The following is a 12,895-nucleotide window of genomic DNA, read 5'->3' on the forward strand; positions in this document are numbered from 1 at the left end:
ATCAATCCCCCTCATCATCTTATAGACCTCTATTAAGTCGCCTCTCAACCTCCTCCGCTCTAAAGAGAAAAGCCCTAGCTCCCTCAACCTTTCCTCGTAAGACCTACCCTCCAAACCAGGCAGCATCCTGGTAAATATCCTTTGCACTCTTTCCAGTGCTTCCACATCCTTCTTATAGTGAGGTGACCAGAACTGCACACAATATTCCAAATGTGGTCTCACCAAGGTCCTGTACAGTTGCAGCATAACCCCACGGCTCTTAAATTCAAACCCCCTATTAATAAATGCTAACACACTATAGGCCTTCTTCACAGCTCTATCCACTTGAGTGGCAACCTTCAGAGATCTGTGGATATGAACCCCAAGATCTCTCTGTTCCTCCACATTCCTCAGAACCCTACCTTTGACCCTGTAATCCGCATTCAAATTTGTCCTACCAAAATGAATCACCTTGCACTTATCAGGGTTAAACTCCATCTGCCATTTTTTGACCCAGCTCTGCATCCTATCAATGTCTCTTTGCAGCCTACAACAGCCCTCCACCTCATCCACTACTCCACCAATCTTGGTGTCATCCGCAAATTTACTGATCCACCCTTCAGCCCCCTCCTCCAAGTCATTGATAAAAATCACAAATAGCAGAGGACCCAGCACTGATCCTTGTGGTACTCCGCTGGTAACCGGTCTCCAGTTAGAAACATGGAATATATTCAAACCTACTTATAATTTTGCTATATGTAGTAATCAAAGTAAATCTCATCTCCCTCCTTCCACTACATCAGCACGATCACATCTGCTGTATGCTCTGGTCAATAAAGAGAGGAGTTGAATTGTTGTATTCAGCAACATTTATATCTATACTGGCACAGGCTCAATTCAATTATTGGAGAGCAGTGAGTGACTGAATGAAAAGAAAGTGAATGAGTGAAGATAGACTTCTGCCTTTCTCAGCTCCATTCCTCCTTTCTTTGGATCTCTGGCCCCCTGCACTACCTCAAAGATCTGTATTCCCTAATTCTCATCTCACCACCTTCTGTTCAGTAAGGAGTTTATGCTTAATTAGTCACAGTTGACGTAAAATTACAACTAAAGCAAACAGGCTCTCTGATACATGATTGCCAGTCAGGAATCATTCATTCGATCAGCCTTTGGCTCCTCCACCACCTTCCTCTCCCCCAGCCCCTTCTCCCCCCCCCCCACCACAGCCCCTCTCCCTGCCCCTCATCCCCACCCAAAATAGTTTTACAGCTAACAAACAGAAATCTTAAAATAAATAATTTGGAGTCAAAGGTTTACAGGAGAAAAAGTAACTGATTAACGGGCCACCTCCCATTAATCAGAGAAGAGATAATTCAGGCATAACCAAGGTAACTCAAAAGGAAAGGTAGGGCAAACAAAGCCAAAGCTCCCTGAATGACAAAGGAGATAGAAATAAAGATGAAGAAGGATGTTTATTTATGACCTGGAAGGTTCAGAGGAGTGGTGAAAAAGCAAAGAAGAGAAGCAAAGAGGGAGTATGAAAATAGACTGACAGCTAACATAAAAGGGAATTGAAAAGCTTTAAGAAGTTGATTAGGAACCAAGAAAGGGAATTTACACGCAGAAGCAGAGCACATGGATATTAAATGAATACCTTACATCTGTCTTTACCGAGGAAGAAATTACTATCCAGGCCATGGTGCAAGAGGAGGTAATTGAGACACTTGATGGGTTTAAAATAAAAAAAGAAGTGGTATTGGATAGTTTACCTGTACTTGAAGTTGATAATGCATTGAGGAGAAGATGGCCTACTGGTATTATTACTAGACTATTAATCCAGAAACTCAGCTAATTCTCTGGGGACCTGGGTTCGAATCCTGCCATGGTGGAATTTGAATTCTTTAAGGGCAGAATTTTACCAGAATGATTCTAAGTGTCCAGCTAGCATGAAAATGGGAGAGTTGCAGATCCGTTTTTTGGGTGAACTTTCAAGCCCAATCTTGTGTACAGTGAATGGTAAAATGGTCTAGACCATTTCTAGCTGCTGCAGGCAGTGGGCTGGGGTTAAATCACCAGCCAGCCTGCAGAGGGAACTATTGTGCATGCGCAGACCTCTGATTCTGCACATGCGCAATAGCAATTGCAGAGTGAGCTACTGCGCATGTGCAGACCTCTGACCTCTGATTCTGCACATGCGCAATTCCAGCAGCAGAAGTCTGACAAACAGAGAGAGAGAGCTGCCTGCAAGCAGCCTGAACACAGCCCCTCCATCCCCACAATTGTGGGGGCCCATGGCTGATCATGAGCCCTACACTGCACGTAATACAGCAACCGCTGCCCCCACCACCACCCAGACTAATCACGCCCCCCCCCGCAATGCCGCGATGCAGAGTGGGCCCCTGTTCTCCCCGATCCGATCACCTGTAGAGTGACAGCAGGCCCCCCCCCTTCCGCCTACTGATCCGATCACAGGCAGAGTGCGCAGCAGCCTCCCTCTCCCCCGATCAGGCTGCCCCTTCAGGCCCTGCACCTATAAGCCCCATCCACGTAGGCCCTACACCCATAGGCCCCGCCCAGTGGGCAGTGCCAAGGTGCAAGGCTGGCAATGTCAAAGTGCCAGGTTGGCAGTGCCCAAGGGGCGCCCCCTTACGAGCGGCCTCCCTGGTTGGCCTTAAAGGCCTCTGTTTCTACCAGCGAGGCCAACATCACTGTTCCCTGTTCATGGGGAGCAGGTGTTTTCCTTGCCGGAGAGAACTTCGCCCAGCAAGGCCATAAAAGCAAGCGAGCCCACTGAGCGGCGGGCTCACTATTGCCATTTAATCAGTATTAAAATGAATTTACATAATTTATTCAGCCTCTCGCTCATTTCCAGCAAGAGGCTGACTTTGCCAGAAATCCAGCTCTCGTAAGATCGCAAGAGCCGAGAAATCGGGCGTGATCCTGATTTCTCCGCTCTCGCGCGATTTTACCGGCTCTCTCTGCCCATCGATGGGCGGGGCGAGCTGGTAAAATCCCAGCCTAAGAATCCACAGATGACCATGAAACCAATGTCGATTGTCGGAAAAACCCATCTGATTTACTAATGTCCTTCAGGGAAGGAAATCTGCCGTCCTCACCTGGTCTGGCCTACATTTTACTCCAGAGCCACAGCAATGTGGTTAACTCTCAACTGCCCTCGGGCTACTAGGGTTGGGCAATAAATCCTGGCCAGCCAGCGACACCCTTATCCCATGAATAAACAAAGGGACAAGATGAGATGCTCCCAAGGATACTGATGGAAGTGAAAGTGGAAATTGCAGAGGTATTGGCTGTCATATCTACATTATTGCTGGCACTTGCCTTGTGGAATTTGGTTCATATATTTGACAGCATGAAAGATGCGTGTTATTACGTAGTGAAGTAAAGGGTTCCAGTAAAAATAGCAAGAAAAGAAATACAAATCACCTACCTCCAGATTCTGATTCTCTTGATGTGTATTTTATCAGCACCGGGAGCTCTATTGAGCCATAAAACTTCTCAGTATCAGAGTAATCACTAAAAGGAAGAATGTACAAAATAATTTGTTACAATCCAATCATTGGATCTATTCTTTTGCAGCACTGCCCGAGGCTACCTCATCCTGAGCTCACTTTAACATTAGAGTTTCACAGTCCCATTTTGATGAAGAATTTGCAGCTGAAACCTGAACTTTTTTTTTAGTTTCAAATGTTGGCTTTCTGTGTATTGGTTATAGGTATTCTACTGTCAGGCACAATAAATAGCAGCATGGATAATTAGCAAGCAACGAGAAACAGATCACATTGGTCTAGATTTTTACTCCCAGTATGGTGCGCAGAGCTAGGACATTTCCGAGCTCCACAATTGCAACCTGGGAAAGAGACCCGGAAGTTTGGATTTTCATTCTGGGGGCATGAGCGGAATTAGAAATCAGGCAACCACTGTTCCTGGAACAAACACGGAAGCTGCCAGGTGCAGAAATGGGCTGAAAGGCCTGCACTTGTGCACCGGCACCATGCGAAAAATGGAAAAAAACCCAATAAAACATAAAACATCCCCCCCAAGCCTTGATTCTTTCACGCACTCCCAATGTCCCAACCATGCCAACTCAGGCCAACCCATGCCTCTGTATCCATCCTCATACCATCCATGCCAACCTATGTCCCTGTAGCCATCTTCATGGGATATCTACACCTCTACCTCAAACATATTCCCAAGTACCCGCCCCATGTCCCCTAAACCCTCCATGCCAACCTATGCCCTTGTACCCATAGCAAGTTTTAAAAAAAATTCCAGACATTAAAAATTTAAAGAGCAGTTTTTTAAAATGCTTTGACAGTTCAACAGATCCCTTTGACAGTTACGATTGACAGGTCCTCTTGACAGTTGATTTTGACAAGTCTGTTGGTATTAATGGGTTTATACATTTTGCGCGCAGTTACGCCTACTTTTAATAATTCTAAAGGGTGCCTGATCCACTCCAAAGACCATCTAACCTCTAAAGTGGCAAGGTCTGCAAGACATAACAAGCTACAAGATGAAGGCATGTAAAGTCATCGGCTCCAATGCACCCCTCCCTGATGAGCTCAATGCATTCTACGCTCGTTTTGAGCAGGAGATCAGCGAGACCATGCCCTCCACCCTGGAAGAACCTGTATCTGGGGTCACCATTGCAGATGCCAGAGCAGCTTTCTCGAACGTCAACCTATGGAAAGCGACTGGCCCGGATGGGGACCCGGACGGGCACTCAGATCCTGTGCGGATCAGCTGGTGGGGGTATTCACAGACATCTTCAACCTCTTTTTACAACAATCTGAGGTCCCTATCTGCTTCAAGAAGACGACCATCATCCTGGTACCTAAGAAAAACCAAGCAGCGAGCCTTAATGACTATCGGCCGGTGGCTCTGACATCCATCATTATGAAGTGCTTCGAAAGGCGAGTCATGGCACGAATCAATTCCAGCCTCCCGGCCTACCTGGATCCACTATAGTTTGCCTATTGTCGCAACAGGTCCACAGCTGACACCATCTTCCTGGCCCTGCACTCAACCCTGGAACACCTAGATAACAAGGACACCTATGTCACACTTCTATTTATTGACTACAGCTCAACCTTCAACACCATTAATCCCAGGAAACTCATCTCCAAACTCCGTGGCCTGGGCTTTGGCACCTCCCTCTGCGACTGGATCCTGAACTTCCTAACTCGCAGGCCACAATCAGTAAGGATAGGCAACAACACCTCCTCCACGATCATCCTCAACACCGGTGCCCCACAAGGCTGTATTCTCAGCCCCCTACAATACTGAACAAGAAGAACAAAGAACAATACAGCACAGGAACAGGCTGTGGTGAACCATCGTTCACCACAGCCTGGGGTTGGCCAGGACTACAAGGATGTACATATGTTACTGTTGGGTTGTGCTATTGTTGCTGTTGGGGTTAGGGTGGGGTTGTTACACCTTTGTACTGTAGTGTTGTGGCACATCCCAGTCGGGCTCCGCCTCCTGGGAGAGGTATAAGAGTCCCTGCTCTGGCCGGGACCCCTTCAGTCTGGGATAGTGTATATAAGTTCTGGTAGCTTCGTTAACAGTAAATAAAAGCCTTTCATTTACTGAGCTTCAAGCCTCGTGTCTGAATAGCGCATCAATTTTATTTACTGTCGTTAAACTCTCGTCGAAAAAAAAAGAGAGAGAGTATGGAGCAAATTCTGAAGCCGGAATGCCTTACGCTAGATCCACGTGCGGTGGGTGCCTCTAACACCTTCGACCACTGGCTGAACTGTTTCGAAGACTACCTGGCAGCCTCCGCAGCGGTCACCACAGATGATGACAGACTCCGGGTCCTCCATGCGAGGGTAAGCGACACTGTCTACCTCGCGATCCGTGCGGCCACTAATTATCCTAAGGCCCTCGAGCTTCTAAAGAAGCGCTATGCCAAACCACCTAACGAGATACACGCTCGTTACCTCCTAGCCACTCGACGACGGCAGTCTGGCGAAATGATGGAGGACTATGCGAATGAGCTCCTACAGCTAGCCAGGGGCTGTGACTGCAAAGCTGTGTCGGCTGAGCAGAGCATGTACGACCTCGCCCGAGATGCGTTTGTGGCCGGGGTCGGATCGTCGTACATTCGACTTAAACTGTTGGAGAAGGGTAACCTTAATCTTACCCAGGCCATCGAGTTAGCAGAGATGCTCGAGTCGGCCTCCAAGAGCTTAGTTTTATATCCGGAGGACCATGTGGAGACAACGTGGCAGGAGCGATCGCAAATCCCTCCTCGTCCCTCGGGTTCGAAATGCTGTGTAATGGGGTGCTCCCATTCGGGCCAGACGATGGCTGCAGCCCCGAGTGGCCCGCGGTGCTATTTCTGTGGAGGAGCGAAGCATACTCGGCAAAAGTGTCCCGCTAAAGCTGTGTTGTGCACCGCATGCGGTAAAAAAGGGCATTATTCAAAAGTGTGCCGATCTAAACCCAGGAATGGCAGTGCGGCCTGCGATTCTTCAGAGCTTGGGTCTTCATCGTCGAAGTCGTCGCGGGGTTCGTCCACGTGCGAGACCAGGACGACGCCATTACGGTCGACGGAGTCGGAGGAGTATGACCACCAAGGGTCGCTGAGTTTGGCGCCCTCACCCACGTGCGATTCATGGGGACAGCCATGTTGGTCGACACTGACCACGAACGACCAGCAGGGGTCCTCCTCATCGACTTCAGCTGCCTGCAGTGGTGCTCATGAACCAACGGTGGCGTCGATCATCCTGGACCAGGCCAAGCCTCATAGACTTGACAAATCTATGATGAATATCCAGGTAAATAACCACATGGTTTATTGTCTGTTTGACAGCGGGAGCACTGAGAGCTTTATCCACCCAGACACTGTGAAGCGGTGTGGACTCCAGATTCAACCTGCCAAACAGACAATCTCTATGGCATCAAGGTCCCGGTCTGTTGCCGTGCTAGGGAGTTGCGTGGTAACCTTGAAGGTGCAAGGCACAGTTTACGAGCGTTTCAAGCTCCTTGTGTTGCCGTATCTTTGCGCGCCAATACTTCTCGGACTAAACTTCATGGTCCACTTGAGGAGTGTAATCCTACAGTACGGTGGGCCACTCCCTTCACTGGCAGTGGGAAAGCAGCAGCAGCCTCCAAATTGCCCAACGCCTGTAGCCTCTCGACGCTGAAGATCACCACACCCTCCTTGTTCCAGAATCTTGTGCCAGGCTGCAAGCCCATCGCGACTAAAAGTAGGCGTTACAGCACTGAGGATCGGATCTTCATTAGATCTGAGGTTCAGCGGCTCCTCAAAGAAAGGATCATACAACCCAGTGCTAGTCCGTGGAGAGCGCAGGTCGTGGTGGTCAAGAGCGGGAACAAACCCCAGATGGTCATTGATACAGTCAGACCATTAACCGATATATGCAGCTGGATGCGTATCCCCTCCCGCGCATATCTGATATGGTCAATCAGATTGCGCAGTACCGGGTGTTCTCCACCATAGACCTCAAGTCTGCCTACCACCAACTCCCCATTCGCCCAGAGGACCGACAATACACGGCTTTTGAGGCGGATGGTCGCTTGTATCACTTTCTCAGGGTTCCCTTTGGTGTCACCAATGGGGTCTCGGTCTTCCAGCGTGCTATGGACCGAATGGTGGACCAGAACGGGCTGCGGGCTACCTTCCCGTACCTGGATAATGTCACCATCTGCGGCCATGACCAGCAGGACCACGACACAAACCTCCTGAACTTCTTACGCACTGCATCTCGCCTGAACATGACCTACAACAGGGAGAAGTGTGTGTTTCATACGCGCCGATTAGCCATCCTAGGATACGTGGTGGAAAACGGGGTCATTGGCCCTGATCCAGACCGTATGCGCCCCCTTTCTGAACTTCCCTTACCTGCTAGTGCAAAAGCACTGAGAAGATGCTTAGGCTTCTTCTCTTATTATGCGCAGTGGGTTCCCAACTACGCAGATAAAGCCCGTCCGCTCATTAAGTCCACGACTTTTCCCTTAACGCCAGAGGCCAGATTGGCCTTCGATAAATTGAAAGCCGACATCGCGAAAGCCACGATGCACGCTGTAGACGGGTCCATCCCCTTTCAGGTGGAGAGCAATGCATCTGATTTCGCCCTGGCCGCCACACTTAACCAGGCGGACAGGCCCGTCGCATTTTTTTCCCGCACCCTCCAAGGCCCCGAAATTCGGCATTCAGCGGTGGAAAAGGAGGCCCAGGCCATTGTGGAGGCCGTCAGGCATTACTTGGCGGGAAAACGGTTCACCCTGATCACGGACCAGCAGTCCGTGGCGTTCATGTTTAACAACACGCAGAGGGGCAAGATCAAGAATGACAAGATCTTGCGGTGGAGAATTGAACTCTCCACCTATAACTACGACATCATGTATCGTCCAGGGAAACTCAATAAGCCCTCGGATGCCCTCTCGCGTGGAACATGCGCTAGTATACAGGAGGACCGTTTGCACGCCCTCCATAATGACCTGTGCCATCCTGGGGTCACTCGGCTCTACCACTTTATAAAAGCCCGCAACCTGCCTTACTCGGTGGAGGACGTCAGGTCAGTAACAAGGAGCTGTCGGGTTTGCGCAGAATGCAAACCGCACTTTTACCGACCTGACCGGGCACATTTAGTCAAGGCCACTCGTCCCTTCGAGAGACTGAGTGTCGATTTTAAGGGCCCCCTTCCCTCAACAGATCGGAATGTGTACTTCCTCAATATCATTGACGAGTACTCTCGGTTCCCTTTTGTTGTTCCCTGCTCTGATACATCCGCTGCCACGGTTATCAAGGCATTCCGTGATCTCTTTACCCTGTTCGGGTACCCCAGCTACATCCATAGCGACAGAGGCTCGTCGTTCATGAGCGATGACTTGAGGCAATTCCTGCTCTCATACGGGATTGCCTCTAGTAGGACCACGAGCTACAACCCTAGGGGTAATGGACAGGTGGAACGCGAGAATGCTACAGTCTGGAAGGCTGTCTTACTGGCGTTGAAGTCAAAAGGTCTTCCAGTCTCCCGTTGGCAAGAGGTGCTCCCTGATGCGCTCCATTCTATTCGCTCCCTCCTGTGTCCGGCAACCAATGCTACTCCCCACGAGAGGATGTTCTCATTCCCTCGGAAGTCTTCCTCGGGGACCTCATTACCGTCTTGGTTGACGTACTCAGGACCCGTCCTCCTGCGGCGACATGTGAGGGCCCGCAAGTCCGACCCGTTGGTCGAACAGGTCCATCTCCTCCACGCCAACCCTCAGTATGCCTATGTGGCATACCCTGACGGGCGAGAGGACACGGTCTCGATCCGAGACCTGGCGCCAGCAGGGGACGTAGCAACCCCTGTCGCTCCCATATCCCCTGTAACAAACCCTTTATCTCTTGTTTCTTCCCCGGACACGGCGCGGGCAGCATCGGGACCATTGCTTAACCATTTTACTCCCATGTACAGCTTGCCTGAGCCCAGAAGATGGTCGCCACCGCAGGGCGTGTCAGGATCCCCTGGACTACCGTCACCTCAGGGTCAACCGGCCTGTGAGTCCGTGGAAGAACAGCTGGACGCTGCTTTGGGGAGAACGCCACCGCAAGTGCCTACTCCGGTGTCACCGCCGGTATTGAGGAGGTCACAACGACGGTGCGGTCCCCCTGACCGTCTGAACTTATAGACTGCTGACATTTTATTCTGTTTTTTTGTACCCCGCTGGCCTTTGTTCTCAAAGGAGGGGTGAATGTGGTGAACCATCGTTGGTTCCCACTGGATAGTGCTGAGCCAGGGACTGGCCAGGACTACAAGGATGTACATATGTTACTGTTGGGTTGTGCTATTGTTGCTGTTGGGGTTAGGGTGGGGTTGTTACACCTTTGTACTGTAGTGTTGTGGCACATCCCAGTCGGGCTCCGCCTCCTGGGAGAGGTATAAGAGTCCCTGCTCTGGCCGGGACCCCTTCAGTCTGGGATAGTGTATATAAGTTCTGGTAGCTTTGTTACAGTAAATAAAAGCCTTTCATTTACTGAGCTTCAAGCCTCGTGTCTGAATAGCGCATCACAGGCCCTTCGGCCCTCCAAGCCTGTGCCACTCCCTGGTCCAAACTAGACCATTCTTTTGTATCCCTCCATTCCCACTCCGTTCATATGGCTATCTAGATAAGTCTTAAACATTCCCAGTGTGTCCGCCTCCACCACCTTGCCTGGCAGCGCATTCCAGGCCCCCACCACCCTCTGTGTAAAATATGTCCGTCTGATATCTGTGTTAAACCTCCCCCCCTTCACCTTGAACCTATGACCCCTTGTGAACGTCACCACCGATCTGGGGAAAAGCTTCCCACCGTTCACCCTATCTATGCCTTTCATAATTTTATACACCTCTATTAAATCTCCCCTCATCCTCCGTCTTTCCAGGGAGAACAACCCCATTTTACCCAATCTCTCCTCATAACTAAGCCCCTCCATACCAGGCAACATCCTGGTAAACCTCCTCTGTACTCTCTCCAAAGCCTCCACGTCCTTTTGGTAGTGTGGCGACCAGAACTGGATGCAGTATTCCAAATGCGGCCGAACCAACGTTCTATACATCTGCAACATCAGACCCCAACTTTTATACTCTATGCCCCGTCCTATAAAGGCAAGCATGCCATATGCCTTCTTCACCACCTTCTCCACCTGTGACGTCACCTTCAAGGATCTGTGGTCTTGCACACCCAGGTCCCTCTGCGTATCTACACCCTTTGTAGAACATAGAACATAGAAAGCCACAGCACAAACAGGCCCTTCGGCCCACAAGTTGCGCTGATCATATCCCTACCTCTAGGCCTATCTATAGCCCTCAATCCCATTAAATCCCATGTACTCATCCAGAAGTCTCTTAAAAGACCCCAACGAGTTTGCCTCCACCACCACCGACGTCAGCCGATTCCACTCACCCACCACCCTCTGAGTGAAAAACTTACCCCTGACATCTCCTCTGTACCTACCCCCCAGCACCTTAAACCTGTGTCCTCTCGTAGCAACCATTTCAGCCCTTGGAAATAGCCTCTGAGAGTCTACCCTATCCAGACCTCTCAACATCTTGTAAACCTCTATCAGGTCACCTCTCATCCTTCGTCTCTCCAGGGAGAAGAGACCAAGCTCCCTCAACCTATCCTCATAAGGCATGCCCCCCAATCCAGGCAACATCCTTGTAAATCTCCTCTGCACCCTTTCAATGGCTTCAACATCTTTCCTGTAATGAGGTGACCAGAACTGCGCGCAGTACTCCAAGTGGGGTCTAACCAGGGTCCTATAAAGCTGCAGCATTATCTCCCGACTCCTAAACTCAATCCCTCGATTAATGAAGGCCAGTACGCCGTACGCCTTCTTGACCGCATCCTCCACTTGCGAGGCCGATTTAAGAGTCCTATGGACCCGGACCCCAAGGTCCTTCTAATCCTCTACACTGCTAAGAATGGTACCCTTCATATTATACTGCTGCTTCATCCCATTGGATCTGCCAAAATGGATCACCACACACTTATCCGGGTTGAAGTCCATCTGCCACTTCTCCGCCCAGTCTTGCATTCTATCTATGTCTCGCTGCAACTTCTGACATCCCTCCAAACTATCCACAACACCACCTACCTTGGTGTCGTCAGCAAACTTACCAACCCATCCCTCCACTTCCTCATCCAGGTCATTTATGAAAATGACAAACAGCAAGGGTCCCAGAACAGATCCCTGGGGCACTCCACTGGTCACTGACCTCCATGCAGAGAAAGACCCCTCCACAGCCACTCTCTGCCTTCTGCAGGCAAGCCAGTTCTGGATCCACAAGGCAACAGCCCCTTGGATCCCATGCCCTCTCACTTTCTCAAGAAGTCTTGCATGGGGGACCTTATCGAACGCCTTGCTGAAGTCCATATAGACCACATCCACCGCTCTTCTTTCGTCAATGTGTTTGGTCACATTTTCAAAGAACTCAACCAGGCTCGTAAGGCACGACCTGCCCTTGACAAAGCCGTGCTGACTACTTTTGATCATACTAAACTTCTCTAGATGATCATAAATCCTGTCTCTCAGGATCCTCTCCATCAACTTACCAACCACTGAGGTTAGACTCACCGGTCGGTAATTTCCCGGGCTGTCCCTGTTCCCTTTCTTGAATATAGGGACCACATCTGCAATCCTCCAATCCTCCGGAACCTCTCCCGTCTCCATCGACGATGCAAAGATTATCGCCAAAGGCTCCGCAATCTCCTCCCTCGCCTCCCACAGTAACCTGGGGTACATCCCATCCGGTCCCGGCGACTTACCAACCTTGATGCCATTCAATAGTTCCAACACATCCTCTTTCTTTATGTCCACATGCTCGATCCTTTCTGTCCACCGCAAACCAGCAGTACAACCACCCAGATCCCTTTCCACCGTGAATACCGAGGTAAAGTATTCATTAAGCACCTCCGCCATTTCTAACGGTTCCGCACAAACTTTTCCCCCTTCACCTTTTAAGGGTCCTATGCCTTCACATCTCATCCTTTTACTCTTGACATATTTGTAGAAAGCCTTGGGATTCTCCTTAATCTTACCCGCCAAGGTCTTCTCATGACCCCTTCTCGCTCTCCTAATTTCCTTCTTAAGCTCCTTCCTACATCCCGTATACTCCTCTAAATCCTTAACACCTCCTAGCTCTCTGAACCTTCTGTACGCCTCTCTTTTCTTATTCACCAGGTTCATCACAACCTTCGTGCACCACGGTTCCCGTACCCTACCAACACCCCCCTGTCTCATCGGAACGTTGTCATGCAGAGCTCCAGACAAACATTCCTTGAAAATCCTCCACTTTCCTTCGGTACTTTTCCCCAAGAATGCCTCCTTCCAATTTACCCGTCTAATTTCCTCCCTGATGACACTGTATTTCCCTTTACACCAGAGAAACACTTT

The 12,895-nt window shown here is 50.0% G+C and overlaps 1 protein-coding gene across 1 annotated transcript in view; it reads right to left on the bottom strand.

Moving 5' to 3' along the window:
• The window catches only part of sh3bp2 (SH3-domain binding protein 2), a 156,083-nt gene that overhangs the window by 41,638 nt on the left and 101,550 nt on the right, over nucleotides 1–12,895 (bottom strand). Inside the window, exon 6 of the mRNA XM_078215191.1 lies at nucleotides 3,428–3,513. Coding sequence (XP_078071317.1) covers nucleotides 3,428–3,513 — 86 coding nt within the window. The remainder of the gene's footprint in view (nucleotides 1–3,427; nucleotides 3,514–12,895) is intronic.

Source organism: Mustelus asterias, chromosome 6 (assembly GCF_964213995.1).
Source record: "Mustelus asterias chromosome 6, sMusAst1.hap1.1, whole genome shotgun sequence".
Taxonomy (NCBI): domain Eukaryota; kingdom Metazoa; phylum Chordata; class Chondrichthyes; order Carcharhiniformes; family Triakidae; genus Mustelus; species Mustelus asterias.